We start from the raw sequence: 26,021 nt of genomic DNA on the forward strand, positions 1-26,021 counted from the left end.
GATCAAGTTGTACATAATAAGTGAGTTGCATGATATGTGCATTTTATCTCAGAGAAGAGTGTTTTATCAAGAACTTGGGCCAAGTGAAGGAAACTTCTAGAGAATTCCTGGAAGAGCTTGCAATTTAGATGCTGTGAAGGAGTAGGGCTGGTGGAATCCAGGGGCTTTACTTGATACAGAACTGATAAAGTTTGAAAAAACAAGTTGAAGACATTATACAATGAGAGAATAAACAGTCCTGCAACTACATGCAATGTAATGTAAATGAAATAAGCTCTATGCAAGAGCATACTGTACAAAACAAGAAAACTAAACCCTGCTGTTAGGATAAGGATGGTAATTGCTTTGGGGAGCTTGGGAGGACTAGAGACTAGAAGGAGCCATGAGGGCCAGTAATTTTCCATTTCTTGTTCTGAGTGCTAGTTACATGTATGTGCTTTTTGTGAAAATTCCTTATGCTGTACACTTATGATGCATATAGATTTGTGTGTGTGTGTGTTATACTGCTATTAAAAAAAGAAATATCAGAACTTCATGGGAACCAAAAAAAAAAAAAGGAAATAATGACCCTAAATTTTCCAACATTGATAAAACACAGAAATGATATCTAAGATGCTCAAAAAACATTTATACCTAAGAAACATGAAGAAAACTACATCAAGGTACATCACAAACAAATTGCTCAAAATCAGTGATTAAGTGGGTACCATTAAGTGCAGCCAGAGGAAGATGTTATGTACAAAGGAACAATAACAACAAAACCATAAAAGAAAGGATAACAGCAGATTTCTTGTCGGAAATAATGCAGAAGAGAGGATGGTACATGGACATCTCTAAAATACTGTTACTCTAGAATTCTATACCCAGCAAAAATATCTTTCAAAAATGAAGGTAAAATAAACTATTTTACCAGCAGCCAATACTATAAAAAATGTTGAAGAAAGACCTCCAGGTAGAAGAAAAATGATAACAGATAGAAATATGATTATACACAAAGGATTAAAGAGCCGGGATAGCTTCCTGGTTGTGTGACCTGTACAGTTGTACCAGGACCTGCACTTTGAAGGAGTCTGTATTTGGCTTAATGTTCTTTCATTGTCTTAAAATTTTTAATAATTTTTGAAAGAGGGGCCCCATATTTTAATTTTGCACTGGACCCCCAAATTATGAAGAATACATTAAAGAATACTTTCAGCCTGTGGGAGTGGGACAAAGGCTGGAATGCTGAGTTGGCTTAGAACTGGGTCATATGTTCAGGCATGGAATATGGAAGGGTAGAGGTGGCTTCTTCAGATGAAATTTGGAATGCTTTGTTTTAATCAGGGGAAGAGTGAATGAAATATGGATGGGGAAAAACAACAGAGAGCCACTAAAGTAACTTTTTTTTTTAAGGCAGAAATTTCTAGATACTCAGAGTGTGATTTTCCTTTCTGCACAAAGATGGTTCATAAATGGCTATAATCAAAAGGTTTTGGTTCTTTATAAAATTCACTTGTTTCTGCATGCTTAAGACTATCTCTTTAGGCCCAAATGATTTGTTTATTCTGATTGTGTTTATGTGTGTATGTATATGTTGTGTGTGTGTGTGTGTTTTGTTAATTATGTTATTAATACTTTAGTAATGTCCATAATATTGACCCTGAGGCACTGCAAGAATGCCAATTCACTTTAAATGTAAAAGAAAAGCTATATAGCTTCCAATGAAGTTTTAGTGTTTATGTATATTTTATGGTGGAATAATTCTGTCTCAGTTTAGGTCAAGGCTCTAAAGTTGAGAGTAGAATATATATGCTAAAATATGCAAAATATGCTAAAAAATGTAGAGTCAATAATACCAATGTTAACCCATCACCAACCTCCAAGCCATACATGTAAGGGTTAAAAATCACTGGAGAGTGGGTATTTATTTGGGAGAGGATTGTTTATCTAATATGAGGGAGGGAGAAGGACGCTTCATCGAGAACTTGGGCCAAATGAGGGAAGCTTCTAGAGAGTTCCTGGAAAAGCTTGCCATTTAGATGCCATGAAGGAGTAGGAGTGGTAGAGTCCAGGGGCTTTACTTGATACAGAACTGATAACGTTTGAAGCTCAGAGGTTTTGTCTACTGTCCCGAAGGCTTGTGACAAGCCAGCTGTACTATATATGGGTATAGATGAAATGCTTAAGTCCATAGATAATTTAAAAAGTTTGCTCTACACTTGAATACTCATATCCAATTACTTAGTTAAAGCCTTTGGCTTTGATTAAAGTTGTTAACATTTGAAGTATTGAATGATGTAGCTTCCCTGGTGTGGAAATGATTTTTTTCCCATTTATTAATGTCCTATAGTGAAGGTATAACCTTTTACTTAAAATAATTGGCTTGGAAAAGGAATTATAACATTTATCCTCTCCATAACTCCCCTGCAATTTATGAATTTGCTGATTATTATTCTTGGTTGGGAGTATAAATTACCATTTGCCTTTATGCAATACATGTACACACACACATACATACATACACACCCATTCACAATGCAAAGAAGACTTCTGGGGAGGAAATTTAATTGCAGTTTTAGCAATGAGGTTAGGGTAGATAGGAGTGTGGGTTTATAATGCTAATCATGAAGTAAAAACATCACAGCAAGTAATGAGTCTCATTTGGTACCTACAGAACTGTATTTCTATAGCACTTAAAGCAAATAAAATCACACTATTAAAGATGTGACACAAAACTAGAATTTTAGCTTTGGAAAATTCTTAGCACATCTCCAAGTGATTAGACTATGAAAAAATTGCCCTGGAAAGGTAGAAATTAAATCAGCAACATTACAAAAGAAAAAATGAAAATAAAACGGACAGTCCTAAACAAAAGAGTGATGTAAGTATATTTTCAGCAGCTATTAGGCAAGAAGTAAATGATCTTTTAATCAATTTAGTGTTGCAAAAATAAGTCAAATGATTTTCATGGGACACATATGGGTATCGCTACCTTAATTATTTTATTTGGTTCTACCCAAAGGTATTTAAAACACAGCCAACCACTGTAGTTAGATTTTTAAAGCTATGCTTGTACTTAATGAGCAGAGATTTAAAAATGCACTGAAGCCTGAATTTTATTTTGTTCTTTCAGTGGGTACTTTGATCATTATCAATATTACAGAATATTATAAACCTGGGATAGAATTGTTTCTTTGGTAAATAATGATAAAGCCAATGGGAAGAAATTAATGATATGTTTTGCACTGAGATTCACAAATTAATAAATTAGACAGTGCTCAAATTTATTTTGCCTAACCAAACTCCCTTTAGTGAGCACAAACTGGTAAATAAATTAACAGTTTTTCATAATTGCAATAATTTGGTTTTTGGTTAGAAAATGGATAATTTCATGGAGATTCCTAATTATTATACATAGTTCATGCAGAAAATATGAAGCCCTTTTATCTAAAACTTCCTCCATGCCAAGCTGTTGAGGTCATCAATAGTAGTAGGAACTGTTGTGTAAATTTGGACCACACCATATACAAGGCCTGATTGACCTTCTGAGTAAAAATATTCATGTACTTTTGTATTGTTCACTAGTCTTTAATTCTTTTAACAAGCCTTTGGAGATGACTTGTAAGAATAGAAATAGGTTAGCATAAGCATAGCCATCTTAAAGGCCTAGAAACCATTTTCTGAGTATGTGACTTAGAAAGAAAAACTGGAACTGGGTAAGGCCTTGAAAAACAAGCTAATCATGAGCACTGGGTGGTGGGCAGCTGTGGCCTTTAGTCAGCTAACCTTGGTCAGCTAATCCTACATACCAAGCTTATCGTGCAGAACCTCCCTGACAATTGAGGAGTGGTCTTATCTTGCTCCTGCCTAACCCCAGGATGTATGTCTTGCAAGAATAATGTGCAGCTGTGGAAAATTACTATGAGTTAAGTGTTTTGAAAATGCTATATAAACCCTTGGCTTTGAGTGCTCGGGGTCCTTGTTGAGACCCGCTGCGTCAGGCTGACTTGGACCCCAGCTAGCTGGCTGAATAAAGACTTTGCTTGAATTTACATCTCTATGCCTGTGTAGTTTGTTCTCTGGAGAGGCCTCGGAAGCCCAGACCCTAACATTTGGGGGCTCGTCCGGGATACGAGCGGCTTCCCTGAGAACAAAGGACAGCTGGAGGCAAGGTCTAATTGTCCGGACGGGGCAGTGTAATTCGAGGGTCGCCCCCTCGTGTCTGCATAAATCCATTATAAAGCGGGAGTCGCCATCCCGTGTATGGTCTCGGGTTAGTGGTCCCGAGTGAGGAAGTCCGGGCTGGTAGTCCCGGCCCCCAGGTTAGCGACCCTGGGTAGAAGCCCAGGTAACCAATCCTGGCCCTAGGGTCCGAGTGACTCGGCCTTAGGAAGGCAAATCCGATCGGCAGAAAACTGGCACCCGAGGAGGAAAAGATCGAGCTTGTCACCCTGCGGCAGTCCGAGTGGACGCCCTTCAGGAGAATTACGAGAGTTTTTGAAGACCCTGAAAGTGGTGAGTGTGGTGCGCACCAGAGTGAGAGAAGGACCGGTCCGAACGAGTGCGATCAGATGTGGTGTGTGTGCTTGGTGTTATCATTGACTGTTTTACTGTGTTTTGGTTTCGGTTTATATTTTTTTGCGCTTCTCATTTTAAGTTTCCTTGTTCTAAGGTTCTCCTGCTCTCTCCGTTCCTCCTTTCTGCCACTACATCATTCCCCGCGGGCACGGGTCGGGCAATTAAGAGCCATTAGGGCGCCCACCGCTAGAAGACTCCCGTGACAGGATAAGGGGGTCAGAGCCGCGAATCCCAGATAAATTCGCGTCCCCCGTGGAAGGAAAACTGTGCAACGACAGGCACTCGTTCACAAGCACATACAACAGTCATTTTGTTTGAAGTGGCATCTTCATCCTTCGCCTTTGTCTCCCTCATATTCTTTTTCCTTCTTCTTTCTCACCATGGGACAGACTCGGACGACCCCCTACGTGTGTAAATGAATATATCTTTCTACCTCCGGATGGTATTAATGAAATTGATTTAAAGACAAGCGCTTGTGAAAATTGAGTATTCTAAAACTTCCAGAAAACCTGATAAAAAAGTGTTAAGCATTAATGCTAATTTGAGTTTGCCTAAGGTGGCCATGTCTTGGTAGTTGTCAGCTGCCTGAGTTTACCTAGAGTCATTTGAGTCATGTTATCTGCTAAATCTTTTAAGAATAGAATGCTTAGAAGCTTGGCTTTGTCTAGTGTTCAGTGGGGGTCTTGTGAGTAGGCTAGCATAGTTGTTGCAGGTAGGTGAGCTGGATAAGTGTGGCAAGTGAACACCTTTTAAATTGTGTGTTGCAGTGTGTATGCCTACCTGCAGCTTGAGAATCTTTGTAGTAACTTAAAGCCTTAGAGTTTTGTTAAGTTGAGAAGATGTGCTCTGTGTTTGCTGGGAGATTGTGCTGTGAAGCTCATGGTTGCAGAAATTGTAGAATGTATTCGTAAGTTTGTCGGTCTAGAGAATGTTAGTTTGACAGTTTACAGTGTCCTGCTTCTCAGTGTTCACTAGAAATTAAAGTTTCTAATGGTTTTAAGTTTTAATTAAAACTACTTAAAGTAATAAAACATTTCTCTATACTAAAAGATGTATGTTTTAATAAGAAAAAGTATAAAGAATGAAAACTCTTCTGCATGCTAAAGAATGTGTTTTGTGATAAAAGAAAGTAACTTTGTTCTAAAGTACAGCTATTTATTTAAAGAGAGAAAACAGTGTGGTGCCTTTTGTTGTGGAAGATCCGCTCAGCCTGTTGCTTTGGGGGGAGGGTCAGGATGTTTAGAGATAAGGTGAGATAAACCCAGTCAAGCCTCAGGCAAGCCCAGGCATAATTCTCACCGGTTTATGTGCTTGGGACCATGGGGCAAATGAAGAATAAATTACTATATTCTTACAGATATAGTCTTGCCTAGTGAAATTAAAGCAAGTGAGTCTTGATATCAAGTGCACAGCAAAATTAGAATCTCGTTTCCAGTTAAACAGTTTTCTTTAACTGTTAGTCTGCTCTTAATGTTGAAAGATCAAAGCAGTTTCTCATGCTTAAAGTCTCAGTGAGTTGCCATGAAATCATAATATTAAAAAGACTAAAAGCTAAAGTTTGTTAACAACTGTATAACCTTTATTTGCCTTTGAAATATTTTGTTATTGAAAATGATTGCATGGCCTGAGAAATTGAACTATTTATTCCATATATTTTTATAAGTGGAAAAATCTCTAACCAACAAATGATTAAAGTTGTTACTGATTGTTTTCTTAATTTATCCTAAGCAGAATGGTAACAAAGCTTTTTTCAGCTGATTAAATGCACTTAGTTAACAAACCAAAATTTATTCTTAAAAATTAAACTGTAGAATCTGGACAAGATTATGTTTCTCCCAGAAAAACAAGTTTCACTGTAAAAGTTTAAATGGACAAACGTGTGACCACTTTTGAGAAAAGTTGTAATAGATTTTTTTTGACAACCACCAGGTCTTGTTTAATTTATATGCTGTATGTTTTAAAAAAACAAAACAAAACATGGGGGACTCTCCATATTTTTTAATGCAAATGATCTTAGAGCTTTTAATAGAATTTGCATAGCAGCTTTTATCTACTATTAAAGAGTAAAACATTCTTGAAGCTTTCGGAGAAGACCTGTAGACTTAAGCACTTTCTCTGCTTTTTTTTGTATCTGGTCTTGGACACTTATGCTAAGTTCAAAAAAGTGCTTTTACCTCTAGTTAACTCTGATATTTTCCAGAGGGCCCCTGGAACATGTCAGAAGAATTTTTTCTCATTAGAGAAAGTATTTGACTAATTTGGCTTATTTATCTGATACATATATATACTTACCAGGAAAGCACTGTCAAAGAGAATGATGCTAAACTTTGTTACTGAATGTTTTGTATTACAGAAATATCAGAATTTCCTTATGTCAACTGTCTTACAGTAAGCTCTCATCAGATCTTTAACCATTGTCATTTGTAAGTCTTTTGTCATTTATAGTATTATCCCTAAACTGGTAAAGAACTGGATTTCAGAACAGGTATTAGTTACATAAGATTACATAAACTAAAGAAAATGATTTTGTGTCTTTTTGTTTCAAATGTTGCTGATAAAGTGTTTTAACCTTGTTCTCTTAAACTGACAACAGTTTAGTAAATGACTATCTTTATGAGCAGAATTGAAACATCCTTCTCTCTACCTGATCCCTCCAGAGTTTAAAAACTTTCAGTGACGGTTTTTGTATTCCATGGCAGTATGTTTATTTGCACGAGTTCAATAAGAATCTTCTTTCCTTGTGAGAAGACTACTTAAGAACACTGGTTATACTGCCAAGGCTTTGACTGGAATGTCATACCTGAGAGACATGTGCATGGACTCAGATGTGAACAACTTTAAGGAACTAAGATTGACTTTATAAAGCCAACAAAGCCCCTTGGAAGAACTGGCCTGGTACCTTGCTTACAGAGTTCCCAGCAGCCTTACCAGGTGAGTAAAGAAGGTCACTTACTGGCAGGTGCAGAGACCTCGAGAAGAGAAGAATTCATCCAAATCTACAGGTACTGCAGGCAAAGCCTGATGGCAAGTCTAGCTTGGCTGTCTGGTCTCAAGAGGCCTTTAAAAGTTCAATCTGAAATTCCTTACAAAAAGTTCCAGCAAAGCATATTTAAAAGAGCCTGTGTAATCAATTGCTCTTCTTGCTGCACTTGTGCAAATGATCAAGCCAGCTGTTAATTATTTTCTTAACCTGGTTACTTCTAATAAAAATGAGAGTGATTTTAGAGAAAAGTATTGTTTCAATAACGGCAGCTTCCTTCCAGAATAGAAAATCCAACTCCAGATGTTGCTACATAACCTAATAACACAATTTGTTTTATCTTGCCTAGAAGCCACAAAACTGCAAATAGTAATAGAAATGAAACCCAGAATAGAAGCGCCAGCCTTCTGAGGCCCTCTCAACTGACCAGTGATGGAGACCTAGCTGCACCCTTTACTGCGCCCCCTTCTCAGCACGAAGCAGCCAGAGCGGTCATCGCCCCTTTTCCCTAGCAGCAGCTAGAGTCCCTATCTGTAGAAGAGAGAATGAGACAAAGACCGAGACTCACTTTATCCTCTGCAAGTAGGCAAAGAACCTGCATTGAGAGAGTTCCTAAAACTTACACCTCCCTCTGCAACAGGACAGAAGTAATCAGCACCACCCCAGCTTATTCTAACAAGTAGTAGGCCCACCAAACCGGAGTCACTCCATGTGTGTTACCTTTATCAAAGAACGCATTAGCACCATGCAAATCATAGTGTTGAGACAGAACTATCAGAGTGTTAACCAAACAGATGACCCCTAATTTCATGATTGAAATAGATACAAGAAGAAGAGGGGAATGTAAGAATAGAAATAGGTTAGCATAAGCATAGCCATCTTAAAGGCCTAGAAGCCATTTTCTGAGTATGTGACTTAGAAAGAAAAACTGGAACTGGGTAAGGCCTTGAAAAACAAGCTAATCATGAGCACCGGGTGGTGGGCAGCTGTGGCCTTTAGTCAGCTAACCTTGGTCAGCTAATCCTACATACCAAGCTTATCGTGCAGAACCTCCCTGACAATTGAGGAGTGGTCTTATCTTGCTCCTGCCTAACCCCAGGATGTATGTCTTGCAAGAATAATGTGCAGCTGTGGAAAATTACTATGAGTTAAGTGTTTTGAAAATGCTATATAAACCCTTGGCTTTGAGTGCTCGGGGTCCTTGTTGAGACCCGCTGCGTCAGGCTGACTTGGACCCCAGCTAGCTGGCTGAATAAAGACTTTGCTTGAATTTACATCTCTATGCCTGTGTAGTTTGTTCTCTGGAGAGGCCTCGGAAGCCCGGACCCTAACAGACTGTATTTCAAGCTAGAGGTTCATCCAGCTAGCATCTGCAGAGGGAACAATTTGCCTGCCAATCTCTCTAACATATTCGTGTAACACTAAAACATCAATATAAAAGTGAAGGTAGTACTAATGATGCTATTAATGATAGTGACAGACACAAGGGCAAAACAGAACTATTGATAAAAATATCTGAATATGAAGCACAAGTTAGGGAATAAAGGAACAATTATTGGCACATACTTCATTCTCTAAGTATGGACACACATGGGCCTGTAAAATTGGCAATACCTTATGTCTTAAGAGTTTCTCTAACGGGTAAGATTCCTCAAGGGAGGAACAACCTAAGACAGGCACAGTCGCAGGGGGGCCATCAGGTGAGAATTTGGGGATCAACAGAGGTGAGGCTCAGAACCTCACCCCGCCTGCTTTGAGAGAAATCTTCTGCATCCGTGGATGTCTTGCTGCCCTTGTCTAGCCTGGATTAATACTTAGTCCATAGGCACACACCTGATCATCTGATCATCTACATTTGCCTTCTTACAGCACTAAACTATGTTTTCTACCTTTATCTTGCATCTACCTACCACTTCAGCATTTTATTAAAAATAAAAAAAATAATAATAATAGGAGAAATGTGGGATCAACATATAAATCAAGTACAAAAATCAAACGAATATTCATATTTGACCTGGTTGTTTATAGGTCATAATGCGTGATCAAAACCGAAAGTTTCTGTGATGAATGCCCTTGTACTGTTCACCATGTAAGAATTTATTCACTATGTAAGAATTCGTTCACCATGTAAGAACTTGTTCGTTATGCTTCAGAAGATTGGAGACTGACGAGAATTAGGCTTGAGATGGATTAATGATTGTACATTGAGCGTTGACCCCCCTATACTGAATTTTATTGTTGTTAACAACCATTTGATCAATAAATATGAGAGATGCCCTCTCAAAAAAAAAAAAAAAGTTTCTCTATGCTTGATTTCCACTGCGGAAGATGCTGATATTAAGACACGAGATTTCCACTACTCTCCCTAATCCCTATACTTTGGGTAACTTTGTGACCAAAACCTTTAATAGTTTACTCAAATGATCTTATTTTTCAAAGGCAATCATGTACTCCACCAAGAAAAAAAACTTCAGGGACTTTTTGAAAGATTATAATTTCGAATGTATTTGTATTTCCCAAGTCACAACTTTGTATCGTTTTCATTTCTTCCTGAAAATACACTGCATAAACTTAGTAGGCTCACTGGGAACATATCACTATTTGTCTAATATCATGCAAAATATCTTGTGAAATTGGAGGCTTAATCAATACTATTCAATGATGCTGAAGTTCTTTGTAATCACATTAGCAGTCAGCCGCCTCACCCTCTGTTCTCCTCCCCTCCGGCAGCAGACCTCTGTGTCAAAGACACCCTACCCCTGACTTCTCTTTTTACTTTACATAAACACCAGTTATTGGAGCCAATTAGTTTCCTTAAAACAATACAGGATGTGATTTCCCTAAAAAGTTTTGCTTTTAATCAAGGTGACTGTGCATTTCCTTTAGGCTAGAGAATAACAAATTGTGGATACTTACTATTGAATCACTGGTCTATATATTACATATTTACCTTACATTGGCATACCTTCCCCTATTGGTTGGGACAAATACACGTCTTGAGTTTGACACCAGTTGAAAGCTTTGTAAGGCAGCAGGCACACATTGTGCTTTTCTCTCATTTTAAAACCTAACAATCCTAAACCATCAAATGAACTATTCTTGTTAGCAGCCCTAATGGGAATAAGAATTTTGTTCTCTGATTTCCAGGCCTAATGGTACAGATCAGTTTTTGTCTATAATAAGTATATTTAAGGAATTAAATGGCTTGTAAACCCTCCTCATCAAGAGTGTGAACTTTCCCATAAAGTCACAAACTTTAAATTCTATCAGTTCATTTGAAGGAAAAAATGCTGGCTGGTATTAGATGCAGGCAGTGTACTCCAGCTGGAGGAATTTGATCTCAAGGTCTAAAACACAGGGACTCTATTTTCCAACTCTGAAACAATGCTTGTGACAGGCAGCCCTCTTCAGACTGAAGTCAGATTGTATTAGAGTAAACGGAGTTAAAGGGAAAACACTTCAAGAGTGAGCAGGTGGAAAAGGCTATCCTTCTGTCCCAGCTCAAGCCTGGTTGGCTCTGTAGATGGTAGAGGATCAGTCTTGGAGCCTTGGCATTAAACCTGGGGCCTTCTGGCATCCCAGTCCCGAAGTCCTTGCAGCTGTCCACAAAGCCTGGCCACGGTGACTGGACAGGGGTCTCCAGGCTGCTGATGTCCACACCACTGGGGGAAGCATGGATCCAAGTCCACACCTTAAAAGCCAGCCCCAATATTTGGGTTTGGAGAGAGACACACAGTCTTGCTTCAAAGAAAACACTTTATAATAGAGTTCTATTAGAATCCATTCTTTTCTATGGGGGATTACTGCTAATGCCAGTTCGGTGGGTGACTCATGGGCTATTGCTGTCTATTGTTACCTTCTCTTCAGTAGGGAGATATTATTCAGAAGATGTTATATAAAGATATTAAGTTGTGTCATTGACTAGAATACGGTTTCACAGCAAGCATGCTTTTTCATCTATGGAAGTTCCCTCTCTAACAAAGGGCTAAGAGCAGCTATGGGCGGGACATCCAGTTCTCAGTGAGGACCTGAAATCTCCATGTAACTGAAAAGCAATACAGTTGCAGTTAATTCCATTGCTACACAGCCTAAGGACAAAATTAATCAGAGGCTTGTAGCCAGATGGCGAGTTTCTTCTGAAATGATGATGGCTTTTGTGAGGGGATAAGGACAGAAATCTAAGAGTGGTTGATGGCAAATTAGAAGAAGGAGCCAAGAATTTGTCCATTTAAAGTGATTTTTAGCTTAAAAAGTTTTTATAAGATGTTCTAGAAAAGATATAATTTTTAAGACAGATTTTTAAAAGCAAAGAGTAATTAGTTACAACTACTAACTATCATTTAAAATAATTAATGACATGCAAAATGTGGAGACTTCCATTTGGAAAGAAAGTGGCATAAAGAGTAGAACAAAGTGCTTTTGAACCAGCAGAACTTACTTGTTTTATATTTCAGCTTATGAGTGCTTTTAAAATAGTTATTAGAATATAAAGCTTAAATTTAAGAAATTCTCTAAAAGATTAAATAATTCCTCATTCACTTTTGGAAAGAGATATTCATGATGCCAAATATAACATAAAGGCAAGATAACTGTATATTATCTTTTCATCTCTTTCATTCCTTTATGCTATTAGAAATAAAATAGCATTAAAAATGAAATGAGGAAAGTATCAATGTCAAAACCATTTATGCAGATTTAGTTGATCTCTTTGGGCTTGAATACATGGCAACATATGTCGACAAGTTTTTATAGAAAATCTATGCCAAGCTTATGAATAAAACGGAGACAACTTAAGACTAGATATAAGCCCTGGAAAAGAAAAAAATGATATTACAGCAGTTATCTAATAAGAACAAAAGCAGTCTCTTCAAGTATGGGGTTTATATATGCAGTTAAGGAATAGAGACAAGGAAACAGAAACAGAGGACTAAAATGATAACTGCAAACTTTAGCAATGAGTAAGAACAAAGATGAGAATGGGAATCTACTTGTTATCACATCCATATCCTAAACAACATTTCCTAAAATGGAAAGCCCAAAAAATGCCTGGAAGATTTTCTTAGATAACGCAAAACACTCTGAGAATCCTCTTAGTTCCCTACATCAATACTTCAAAAGACAAAGATTGTGGAGCTTGAATGGAACTAAGAGCCATATATTTAAAACAGGAGGCATATCTGTAAATTCTTGTGGATGTCCAGTTATGGAGAAAGCAAAAGTTACCAATATATAATAGGAATTTCATTCATCAAGGGTTGAATGGCTAAGGTGTCTTTAAGAGACCAACTTACATTTATAAGTTCAACCTCCCAGATTTTTTTCAACAGATCCATCGATGTGTAGCCATTAATTAGAAAGGCCTTGGTGTAATCACCGAGTTCAATGGAATCCAGCCACTCAGCAACAGAGGTGGGATGGTAGCCATCGTGGCCAATGGGTCTCATCTGTAATTAATAAAATCACATTAGGATTAACTTAAATTGTTTACTTTATGTCCCCTAAACAGGATGCATTTTGCCACTTGGAAATTTACCTGATAGGAAGCAACAGATGTTTCTCACTGAGAATATAAGAAAAACCCAAATACTTTATGCCCAAATCTAACTTATTAATGAATAATTTTCACGCTGAATTAGTTTTCACAAATGCACCCAGAATATTCCAATTGAGGTGCTAAATCAACTCCATATTTGAGAGAACTAATTATGTCAAACTTCTGTTATAGACATTATTGGCATTATCTTGGATAGAATTTAAAATGATGTTCGTTGAGCAATATTAATTCAATGCTGAAGGCACAAGGAACCGCATTCCCAAAATATAAATGGTAATTCTCATATGCACAACATCAAAGCATGTGAAAATACTGCATGACTTACGCATCCAAAGGAATTGATGCTTACGCAACCCATGTACTGTAGGTAGTGCAAACATACTGGAGAAAACATACTGCCATGTTCAGCCAGTAAAGAAGGGGCTTTTGAGTGTTTAAAGACCATGTGTTCTGCGTAGACTCTACAGTATGTTATTAGACATGAATAGAGAACTCGCTGGCAGACAGGCTCCTATTTTTTGTCAGCTATATACAGATTTTTTTTTTTACTTTAGGAGAACAAAGAAGTGTGAGAGCAACATGTTTCTGAGTTTAAATTGAAGCAGGAGAGTAATTTAATCAAGAGAAACTTCTGGGTTTAAAATTTCATGTGGGTTATTCTAGTTCTTTAGCTTTTATTTGAAATTTCAGTTGAATTTGCAGTTCTTGGTTTTTGAAGTACCTCCCTTCTAAGCCTTGTGCTGCTTTGCATATGCCATTCCATGTATCTCACACTACAGTTGTTAAGGACAGCTGGCTCCTCATCAACCTGATGGGATCCTTCAGTGCAATTCATGATGGGAGCAGCAAGACTGGGCAAAATACAACATAGATTTTCCTCCTCCTTGAGATTCAAGGAGATAAATATTCATGGAAATCTATAGGAGTCTGATTTGTGAGCATAGCAAAGATTAGTTTGGGCATCAGGGAATTAGATTTTAATCTTAAATATGTTAGGCTTTCTGTCACAGGCAGTATTCTTGTTTTTGAGATTCTCCTTACTCCATCATTTTTTTTTTTTAATGCAAGGTGTTTATTAGTGATCAACACCCGTGCAAGGAGGGCTGAGGAAGCAGAGCTGGACAGAAGAGAAGCTGAGCTGTGATGGGCCCTGACCAGGCCTCTGGGAACCCCGTGGGGAGCTCTTGAGCAGGTTACGGTATTAGTGGCCTGTGCTGGGCAGAAATGTTGGGGCCTCTGTGCTCCCCTCCCAGTCACTGGAGGCAGCTGCCCTGGGAAGAGCATGACTGTATTGAGGTTGCTTCCTGCAGCAGAGGGAGCCTCTGGAGAGTTTGACAGCTGGAAGCTCTGCTGACCTCTCCCCCTGCTGCTGGGCGGGTCCTTCCTTGAAGGGAGATGTCAGTGGGATATGTCCACGTCTCCCAGAATACCCCGGCACTAGACTCACCAAAGGTTGACGGGTTGCCACATTTGGTTTCTACCATTCTCTCTCCATCCTCTCCTTCACACACACACAACACGTACATTTTTTATTTTAGGTAAACCACTGGAAAGACACTTTCTTCCCCCTGAACCATTTGCAGACATCATAAACTTCACCTCTTGATGCTTCAGCCTGCATCTCCCAAGAACAAGGACATTTTCCTTGATAGCCACAGTATCATCACACTCAGGAAATCCAATGTTGATGAAATTATAACTAATTTACAGTCCATATTAAAATTCCCCAAGTGTCCCCAAACATTTGTAGCTTCTTTTTTTCTTCTAGCCAGGATCAATCAAAAGTCAAGGCAATTACATTTTCAAACATTTCTATTGCCTTTCTTTCTCTTTTCTTCTTCTGGGATTTTATTTACTCTTTCTCACTTTTAAGTTACTTTTTCTCCTTTCCTCCTTCTTACTGCTCCACTCCTCAATCTATTTTCCATTTTAAGGTTTGATTGTCCCCTATTTAGAAGTTACAATTACATTTATTATTTGCATTAGAGTCTGAACTGCCTCAGACTTGTGTATTTCACTTACACATTGACTGACACATTTTAGCTACTCACTAAATGTTTGTTCACAATGTTTATTACACAGGAGCTACAAATGCAGATGACAAGTCAGGGTTTGAAAAATGAGGTTTAGTGGCAGTTGCAAATAACTGGATGCTACATTTGCGTTAAATCAGAGACTAGGGACCTGAAGCACAAGCTCAAAGGTATTAAGTACCTTCATATTCTATGGAGAGCTACAAATATACTGGGGCTAGGGCCATTCTCCGGGATTTACTAAGTAATTGAGCACGCATTACTATCCTGAACAATCTCCCCAGCTTCAGAAAACTCACACCCCAGCCTCAGTTGTCCCAGTTGACATAAGGAAACAGCTGGAGAAAAGGAAAGAAGGAAGGAGGAGAGACTCAGTGGAATTGAAACAGCCTGGCAGGGAGGTCTTGCTGTTAGCCACTCAAAAAGCTCAGCCCCCCAGCAGTGGGTACTGGGGGCAAGCTTAGGGAGTCTTGATGAATCAAGTTGGGGCAGAGTCTGAGGTCCAATACCAGAGACTGTATCGTGGGTCCCCACAGGGCACCCCAAGCACTCACACATCACTCTTGAGAGAGCAGCCGGTTGCCACACAGAGGCCGCCGGTGGTCACTGCTAGCTGGAGGGAGGTAGTGGGAATAATCCCTAGAGCTCTGCAAAGCGAACCCAGCTAAATATAAACAAGTTTCCATTTCTCTCCAATCCCTCCTTCTTGCTACTGCACCAAGGAATTTGGAATCAGCAAAGAGAGAGGTACCAGTCGTGTGGGGGAAGCCTAAACTCGATTGGGGAGGGTGGGTGGTGGAAGGCAAAAGCAATAAAGCTGGAGGCTTAAATGGACTGGAACAGTTTTCAATCTTTTACATGACTGGGAAGTTACTGGATGTGTCTTAGATAACACTGAAACATCGTAAGGAGAGACTCATTTGAGCTTGGTTGGAGGCAGGGTTAGAAAAAAAATCACATCAGCATCTCACTGAGCACAGATTGCTCAGCCATCCTGCTCCTCCTGTGAGGCATGTTCTCCCAGACCCACCTTAAGGAGGTGAGATAGAGGGAGATTTTCAGTGGGAAGCGGAGATGATGGCAGAGTACAGAGCAAAGAGTGAAGAGAACCTGGCCCACTCTGTAAATACTGAGTGCCTATTCTGATGAATGCTGTGGAATCGTAGAGAACAGAACATAGTCTCTCTCTCATGGCAATGATAACTCTTAATTAAAACATATGTGAACAGATGACCAATAAATTATGAAGGCTTCGCATACCTGCAGAGAAGAAAGCATTAAAACCAAATGAAGTTACAAAATTAACCTGACACATATTTAATGATATGCAGAATGGTTACTGTGCTGCAAAGTAATTTCTTCCTTAGCAATTCTTCCATCTGTTACTTCTTCTCTGTACCTGCTGCCACCACCTTGCTTGGGTTCTTAAGGTTCCTGCTGGAGCTTACAAAAATGAATGTAACAGGCTTCCACTTGGCTTCCCACCTTCAGTCCAGCTTATCTCACGTTGCTAACATCAGTCTTCCAAAAAGCCAAGCTCTTAAGTCAAAACTCTTGGTATTTGTATTAGTTAGGGTTTTCCAGAGAAAAAGAACCAATAAGATGGGTAAACACACATGCACAAGTCCCAAATCTGGCAAGTCTGAAATCTGCAGGGCAGGCTGGCAGGCTGGAGCCCAGGGAAGAAGGATGCAGCTCAAGCTGGAAAGCAGTCTGGAAGCAGAATTCTCTGTTTCTTTGGAAGACCTCAGCTTTTTCTCTTTAGTCCTTCAACTGATTGGATGAGGTTCATCCACATCATGGAAGGTAATCTGCTTTACCCAAAGTTTACAGATTTATTTTCATCTAAAAAATACCTCCACGGTGACATCTAGGCTGGTGTTTGACCAAATGTCTGGGTACCATGATCTAGCAAAGTTAACACATAAAATAATCCAAACTCTTTAGTTTATGAATCCATTGGCAAATTTATCTCCCTGAGACTGAGAAATCTAGGGTTGCTAAGCTAACATCAACATCCTTCTCAAGTTATCTGATTGTCATCTAGTAAACATCTATGTACTGCATGCTTACTAATCCTAAACTAAGTAATTTTTAATTTTGTGATTGTGGGGGCATAATCCATTGTATAATTAGTATACCTCCATAGCTTTGCTATGCCATTCCCTCTGCAGGGAAGGCTGATTTTCCTGTTCTTCTGTTGAAATCTATCAACAGGCAATAGCTTAAAAGGTCCTGTTTAGATACTTCTTCTGTGAGACTTCTCCAATGATACCCTTACTTCCAAGTCAACATGAATTATATCTTCTGCTAGTTTCTGTATTAATTTACATACAATTCTATTATGGCTCTATTAAAGTCTACTTTCTATTGTAGTTAGAGGTCAGACAGCACCCACATATCTTCCATGAGCTGTCAGAAGCACCCACAAGGAGCACCGTGACTGGGTTCTCAAATCAGCGATGATGAGACTCGTTCTCCAGCAGGACAGGCTAGAGAGAGGCACGCCAGGTGCTGCCAGGCCTGCAGTTCTGCTAAGCATGAATGGGCGTCAGGAACATTCTATAATCTGAGAGGCAGGGTAGTGGGCAGACAGCAGGCATTCACAGCAGAGGTTCACAACAAGGCAATCTGAATCAACTAGTTGAGTCCCAAAGTTGGGAAAATCTATGCTGGGACAGAAATAGGAGAGAAGCAGTCCCGGGAAAAATTAGATATAGTGATACATTTTACTAGCACCTTCCTTGTTGTTCTTGATGTTTTATTTTTCTGCCCAAATGTGCATTGACTTTTCTCCAGAAGCCTCTTAAAGCAAATCTGGCTTCAGAGGGCAGACTGTTAACATGGGTAACTTAGTAGTCAGAGATCACTGGCCCCCGGACAGAGATCTGTGGAGTCCTGGGGCTCCAAGGGGGGCCACTTTGGGGCAGCTGACCAGCTCAGGTGCTCAGATGGCCTAGTCTACTTCAACCAGAATAACCCATATTTTCAGTGTTTTACACAGGTAAGAAGAGGAAGGAAAGCTTTCTCTGCTTTAAAAAGAAATGTTTGAAAACCACTGATCTAGAAGCCTTGGGTAGGATTACAGGAACACTACAGTTTTATTTTCTCTTAATTTCTCAGGTTTATTTAAAATAGTCTGGGTCTGTCATATATGTGCAGACATACATGTATTACCTGCCAGTCTTTCTGCCCAGAACGAGCTTTGTCTGTTCAGACAAGGGTAATACCTTATAAAGTGATGGAGCTGCAGACGGAAGGCAAGAGGAGAACAATAAAAATAGGAAAAGGAAATAATAAGAGGGGAGATGATATTATATTATGATAGATTTAGGATTAAAAAAATAGTTCTCAGTGCAACAAGTTATTAAGCCAGCATTATGATACTGGCATGGTAATTAGATCATGAGAATAAGGAACTCCAAAAAGTCAGTAACACATTAGACAGATATTTTTATATCTGAAAACTGTTACCAAATTGAAACAGAGAGCCCTTGTCTCCACCAAAAACTATGCTCTCTTCTGCAGTAATGGGGCTTATATTGAGCTCATGTCTGCCCAACTAGAGACAAGATGCACCAGCTTCTCTTCTGGTTGCTTCCATGATAACACATTTGAGCCTATGGGATGCTGCTCAAAGTGCTGCATGTAACTTCCAGGTCACCTTCAACCTAAAAGATAGGTTCCTTGCTCTAGGGTTGCTTATTTTTGTCTTCTCATTAGCTGGAACATCAGTCTCTGAGGCCCAGCTTGGACGACACAGGCAAAACAATATGCTAGAGTGTCTCCAGCCTTAAGGTACATAAGAATCATGTGAGAAATCTTGTTAACATGAAGGTTCTAATTCAGTACGTTGGAGGGAGAATCTGAGGTTCTGCACTTGTAACCAGCTTCTCAGTGATGCTCACGTTGTGGGTCAGTGGACCGTACTTGGAGTAGTGGCGCTTTAGAGGATGATGGCATCACTGGTGGAAAGTCTAGGTCCTTCTGGAATGGCATAGAACAGAGCCAACTGGTCAGCCTAGACTGCACACTTCAAGACTGTGATGTCAGAGAGAGAAATGTTCTCTTCTTGAAGCCATTATATTAAGGAGGTTCTGTTTCAGCAGCTTAGCCTTTCCTCTAACACAAACAGAATTGAAAAGAAGGTAATTTCACACGGAACATTTAAAGGAAGGCTTACTTCCATTTAACAGTATATGGCATTGTCTCTTATTTTGTGAAGCCATAAATTTTCACATTCTTTGCCATTAAAATAAATTTCATTTCCTTTAATGGCATGTGTTGGCATCCTTCTGTCAATCATACCACTATCCCTTTGTGACAACTATACAAGGAATAAGAGGGGGAAATGTAGGAAAACCCCAACTTTCTAGGTTTGATATCTGGGTACATGGGGATATTACCAGTTAAGAAAGAAAAGAAAATAGACTGAGATGCCATGAATAGGTTTTTGAGACCTGAGAAATTAAAGACATTGTGGAATAATGCTTTAAATTTTGGGGAAAAGTCTGAGGACACATATAACTTGGGCATCATCAGCAGTGGAGGAGGAAGTCTTGGCTCCTCCACATATTAGCCAATGGCCTTGAGAAAACTCCTCCACCTTCCTAAGCATCCATTTTCCTATTAGTAATACGAGAAAGAAAAAGAATATCTATGTCTGAGGGTTGTCATAGGTATTCAACAAAATAATGCAAGTAGAGCTTAGCACAGTCCTCAGCACGCAGAAGCCCTCAGTAAGTCTTATTTTTATCATAAGTGGAACTGAAATCATGTATGGATGGGACTGCAGACGGTTTGTAGAGTGAGGAGAGAAGTGGTCTGAGGAGGAACTGACACTTTTAAAGTGAAAGATGAGAGTTATACGCAGGAGACCAAAAAAGAAATGGTCAAGACATGAAGAGAAGTGGGAGAAACAGAGTTCCAGGGGGGCGTGGCCAGTGCTGACGGAAGCTGCAGAGAAGTCTGCTAAGACGGAGAAGCAGAAAGGCCCAGAGAATTTGGCAAACAGGCCCCCAGGACCTTCCTGAGAAGAGCCCCAAAGCTAGACTGTGCTGGGTCGGGGTGGGAGTTAGAGACGTGGGAGTAGAAAGTGCAATCAAAGCTATTCCTCTGAGAAGTGTGTATGGAAAGCAAAGGAGGGAGATGAAGGTTCTAGCAAGTACAGGGAAAAGGCACAGAAAGGAGAGAGAAATGAGGACTTGGGGGCTGAGTAAGGTCTGAAATATAAAGGAATAAGAGTCCAAGAGTGTGATGGGGATCGAGGTGGTGTAGAGGGCCTGCCTTTTGCTTTGGGGATTTTGCTTGCCTGTCTTGGAAATTATAGCACAAGAGGCTCAGTTGGAACTAGCTTTGGGGTTAATAATCTTTGTGTTAAAACAGTTGGTAAGGGTGCAGAAGCTATCTGGCTTGAACTTGGTGAGAGCAGGTCAAAGTCCTCATGCAGCCAAGGGCAGCCATGCCACTCCCTGGATACAAACACACAAACTGGAGTATCATTTATGTAAACCTACTGCTGCAGCGGCCCTGACGTGCCAGGCTCAGCCGCTTAAACCTGCCTGTGAAGCTGCCACTGACCGTGCCTTCTCTCTTCTCACCTGGGCGTCCTCATACTAGTAGACTCCCTGATAGGATTTCTGCAGTGTCACAGCTGATATCATCGGGAACCTCTGCTATTCCCGCTCCTTGCTCTAGCTCCTTCTGCTTTGTCCTGCTGTTCCCTGAGACTTGGACTAACAGCAGCCCTGAGGACAGGGAGTGTGCAGGGCAGCCCCCGCCAAGAGCAGGTCTGTCACGTGGTGCGAGGATCAGCTCTACAGCCTCAGAGACCTGGGCTTAGATGTCGCTGGGCTGTTTCATCAGTGGCTCTTAAAAGGCTGATTGAACATGAAAGAGAAAGGCAGATCCACTGGCCCCAGGGCCCCAGAAGAAAGTCTATCCATCACCACCTAAGTGCTATCACAGTGCAGCTTTGCTGGGAGAAACACGTCCACAAAGTGGATAGGACTGTTAATGATGAGAACATCACTGAACAATCATATCAGGCTTTAAAGATCCCAAAGCAGTTTCACACACATTATCTCATTTGGTGAAGGGTTTTAAGTGATCTCTGGGAAAATGCCTCTTACGGAGTCTGAGACTATGGGAACTCCATGCAATGCCATTCCTTTTGTGGGGATTGAAAGGATTAACACACCGTGCCCATTGCTAGGAAGCAAGGGGTGATGAGGTCTCTGTGCTGTACAGATGCAGCAAGGGAGGGAGATATGGAACATGTAAGAATCTGTTGCTTGAAGTCCCCTTTGTTTAGAGTCAGACTCTGTTATGGATACAATTTCTATAAAAGAAAAGGGAGTAACTTAAACTCTCAGCAGTAAGTGAATTGTATTTGGATGTCGCCAGGGACTTAAAATAGCAGATAATGGTAACTTTTCTATTTGTTTCCTGCCACCAGCTGAGCCTTGCCAACTTGAGGTCCCTTGAGTGTTCAGACAATTGGAGGTTGGTAGCTTTAGGAATAGGGCAGCAGCAGTGTGGAGGTGATATCTGGATATTACTTGGTTTTTGAGGATTAAAGGGAAAGTAAAGCGCTTCAGACTGGGCATGGTCTCTTAATGCCCTGTGATTTCTGTTTCATGAATAAAAGAAACAAAGTACATGTAGCCTAGAGAGGGCCTGAGGTATCCCTTATTTTGATAAGTCTTGGACCAAGGAGTAAACTGGAAGTAAAGAAACAGACAACAGAGTGCACAGAGGAAATGTTTGCAACACACTTGGGCAGTCAGTTTCCTGAGAGCCCAAGAACAGCCAGCTGGTGAACAAAACAGAAGGACTAGTCAGGTTAGCCAGCCTCCAGTGATCAGGGTTGGGGGTCACGCCCTCCGATCAACAGAGCTGGGCTCGCTGAAACTTAAAGGAGTGAAGTTGCTGAAACAGATGAGTTCTATAAATCACGATAGAAAAAATGACAACCACGATAGCAACAACTACAAAACAATCTCTTTATCACTTTACAAGCCATGCAAGGAGATTGCCAGTAAGGCACAGGTCTTTTAAAAATTATTTTATTAAGGTATCATTGATATACAATCTTATGAAGGTTTCACATGAGCAACATTGTGTTTACTATATTCGCCCATATTATCAAGCCCCCACTGCAGTCACTGTCCATCAAGTGTAGTAAGATGCTATAGAGTCATTATTTGTCTTCTCTCGTGCCCCCCTACATTATGTGAGGAACAGGTCTTTTTAGCTTCATCTATGCACATGTGTAGTCACTACTGTCAACAGTTACCTGCCAGATGAGGCTAGTGGGGATTTGGATGGAAAGACCAATAGAGCCACGATACATACATACACATGGTCGCTGGGGCCAAGTGATTTTATTGTACTTCTCCCTGAAGATTTTGGTAAAAGGGGTGTTTTAAAAAATTCAACAAAAGGACATGTGTTTAGCATCTTTTCATTTCTAAGATCCTTGTTGAGATAATGATGACGCTAGGGCCCTTTGTTAAACATCATTATTTGTTTTGCTTTATTTCCTTGTTGTGAAGCTCTCTTATGGAACAAGGGCTCAGATTAAAGATGAAGAGGATTTACTGCAACTAGAATAAGGTGCTGAACAACGCTTACAATCATGTACATTTTCTAGCTCTCCCAGTGATACGAATGATACTTAGAAAAAGACACAGGATCACTTTTTTCCCCTCTGACAGTACATGTTCTCTGACATTCATGTAGCTATTTGATGGTTATGCAGCACACTACTTTGTTCTCAAAACAGAAACTTTAGATATTACTAACAATCAGCACATTTTTTTTTGCCCATTATTAGTCTAAACTAAAAAAATTCTCCCCAAACTTGAGTCTTCAGAAGATAATGAATGCTCTTAATGTCAATTCTGTTTATTTGATATTTTAAAACCATGTCCTTTCTCAGAGCCTCCAGGCATGTACATAATACCATCACCCACTGAAATATCTCAGACAGATAGATGCATCATAAAACCAAAGTTAGCAGTGTACACATGAGTGATTTACATTCTGCCTGGGCAGGGAAGTACAAAGGATATCATTTATGTGGTGGCCAAAAATTAGTATGGGTCACAAAGTTGAGGACCCATCACTCACCTACCTGTGCATCATCCATGCATGCACTTACCTACTCCTTCATTCATTCACTCAACAAATACTTACAGTATGCCTACTATATGCCAGGCTCTATTCTGGGTGTACCAGTGAACAAAACATGTAGAAGTGCCAGTCCTTACACTTTAGTGGGGGAGACAGATAATAATTGATAAGCATAATAAGGAAGAAAGTTATATCAGAAGGCAATAAGTACTGTGAAAAAAAGAGAGAATACAGCAGGAGGATTGGGAGTGGTAGAGGGTGAGTGTGGAGTGGGGAGGTGTGGTAGTAAATGGGGTAGTTGGGGGACGCTTCACTCAGAAGCAAGATTTGAACAGACGTAAGGCGATGAATTGGCTGTGTTGCCAACTAGCGGGAGAGCAGGCCAAGGAGAAGGAACAGGTAGAGTGAAGGCCCTTAGGTAGGAATGAGCCTGGTGTGCTGGTGTGTGTTCAAGGAATAGCAGGGAGACCAATGGGGTTGGAGCAGTGTGCGCAGGAAGCGAGGAGTGAGGAGCAGGTCAGAGAGGTAATCGGGGGCCAGATAAAGTGGAGCTTCGAAAGCTGTGTACGGACCTTGGCTTTCACTCTGATAGAAATGGGGAGCCGGTGCAAGAACGGGAGCAGAAGCGTGAAATGATCTGGCTTAGGTTTCAGCGCAATCCCTCCGGCTGCTTTGTTGAGAACAGCTCATAGAGACGCAAGGGTAGAGGACGGGAGGCCTGTTCAGAGGCTGAGGAAGTAATCCAGAAGAAAGAGGCTGTGGCTTGGACAGGGTGATTGAGTAGAGGGGGTAAGAAATGGTCAATTCTGGTGATTCCCTGAAAAACAAAATAAAATGCGTCTTGTTCTCTAAATGGACTGGGAATCTGTCAGCTTGATGGCTGCAGCTGCATGACATGGAACGTAGCTTGAATAGAGCCCTGCTCATCTAACGTGTGGGGATGTGTGCATGACTGGCTGGATGGTCTTGCATGAGCTTGTTTTCAATGAGAAATCCAGGATCATCAAAAGACAATTCTGCTCAAAGAAGGGGGCCAAAGAGGTGTTTGATTCAAGGACAACAGACGAGGGTCAGAGGGGATGGGTGATTCTGAATGGATTTCAGGATCTGGTGCTCTGACTGGGCCCTGGCCCAGCTCCCACAGATGGACCCTTAAGAGGAAGAAGCTTCATAAAAAAACAGATCATGAATTTTAGGGACGTTGGGAACAAAAGGAGTTGGTGGAATTGGTACTAGCAACTTTACCAGCAAGCAGAGATGGTGCCATATTGCAGACATCAGTGTCCTCAACACTGGGCACTGGCAGTGGGTGACAGTGCCCACATCAGCAGACTTCAGGGTCACTGGCAGGACATTTAGTTGGCTTTGGCTAAGGTGCCCGTGATGGGAAGATACTGGGCACACATGCCAGAAGCACAGACATAAGTACCTTTGTTACACTGGGCACCTACAGCTATGGAGCAGCCTTGGGCGGCTGGTAGGAGTAGCTTTGGCACCCTCAGTGGGTAGTAACAGCACTGAGAGCACGTTTGGCGGGTCCTGGTAGCACTGTTTCCAGCTTTGGTGACAAGAGCAGTCAATCACAAGAAGCTAGAGCAAGAGAGGCAGAGAAAAGCAGATGTCACACGGTCGGTGAGCACACACGTGATGGGAGACACTCAGATGAAAACATTAGGAGGAACTGCAATAAGGTCTAGAATACACAGAGAAAGGTAACCCCAATCTGAAGCCCCAGCTGGAGTTACTGAGAGCCCCTTTTATTTCTATAGTGAGGGGATAATCTAAGAACTATTTCACTACCACTGGGGTGACAAGAGCAGTCATGACAGCCAATGAATTGGCCCTTAGGAAAATGTTTCTGGCCTTATAATCGGGTTTTATTTTATTTTATTTTATTTTTGGTGAGTTGGTAATTTTCAATCACCTCAGACCTTGGAGTGACTAACAGTTTTTAGTCCTGCTTACGTGACTCCCTGGGAGAGTGTCAGCTCTTAACAATGGTTTTAGCAGCTATTATTTACTTACTTCAACAAAAATTTTTAAGGAAACAGGTAGAGCAAAGACCCTTAGGAAGAAATGAGCCTGGTGTGTGTTTAAGGAATATGTATTTTATATATGTAACATCATCCTAAGTATTATAAAACTGTAAAAGGGTCTCAGGTCCAGGAATGTGTAGTTTCCTTGAATATCCATTTGAAATATATACAAACATAAGAAAATAACGAAGTGCCAACATTTCTTGATATACAATCTAATATTAGTTTCAAGTTTATATCACAGTGGTTCACCAGTTACCCATGTTATTAAATCCTCACCCCCACTGGTGCAGTTACTATTTGTCCACATAGGAAGAGGTTCCAGAATCATCGGCTATATTTTCCATGCTGTACTACCATCCCCATGACCAACTTACACTATGTCAAAATTTTTATAAGTTCCAGAAAGGAAAGGAAACTTGAGTGGGTTGGAGAAATTTGTGAAGTTTCTTCTATAGTTTCTCTTGGAGCTAATGTATAGGGAAGTAAGTGAATGCCTGTGTGTGTGTGTGTGTGTGTGTGTATGCACACATGTGTGAAAATGAGTGTGTATGCACAAGAGAGAGACAAAGACAAAGAACATCCATTTCTCCTTATTTGCTCTAGACCTAGCAGCAACACAGGCAGCATCCTCTGGAGTGACCCCCTCAGTGCCCTGTTTAGCCAAGAATACTAATTAATTCTTTGATATTCAGCTAAGCACCATCTACCTACCCAGAAAATCT

General features: G+C 40.4%; 1 protein-coding gene across 17 annotated transcripts in view; it reads right to left on the reverse strand.

Moving 5' to 3' along the window:
- Positions 1 to 26,021, reverse strand: part of ANKS1B (ankyrin repeat and sterile alpha motif domain containing 1B) — a 995,298-nt gene that overhangs the window by 272,165 nt on the left and 697,112 nt on the right. For all 17 annotated transcript variants that reach the window (XM_073213673.1, XM_073213674.1, XM_073213669.1 and 14 more), the window contains one exon: positions 12,829 to 12,981. In XM_073213673.1, coding sequence (XP_073069774.1) covers positions 12,829 to 12,981 — 153 coding nt within the window. The remainder of the gene's footprint in view (positions 1 to 12,828; positions 12,982 to 26,021) is intronic.

The sequence above is a fragment of the Manis javanica genome, chromosome 10, assembly GCF_040802235.1.
Source record: "Manis javanica isolate MJ-LG chromosome 10, MJ_LKY, whole genome shotgun sequence".
Lineage (NCBI taxonomy): Eukaryota > Metazoa > Chordata > Mammalia > Pholidota > Manidae > Manis > Manis javanica.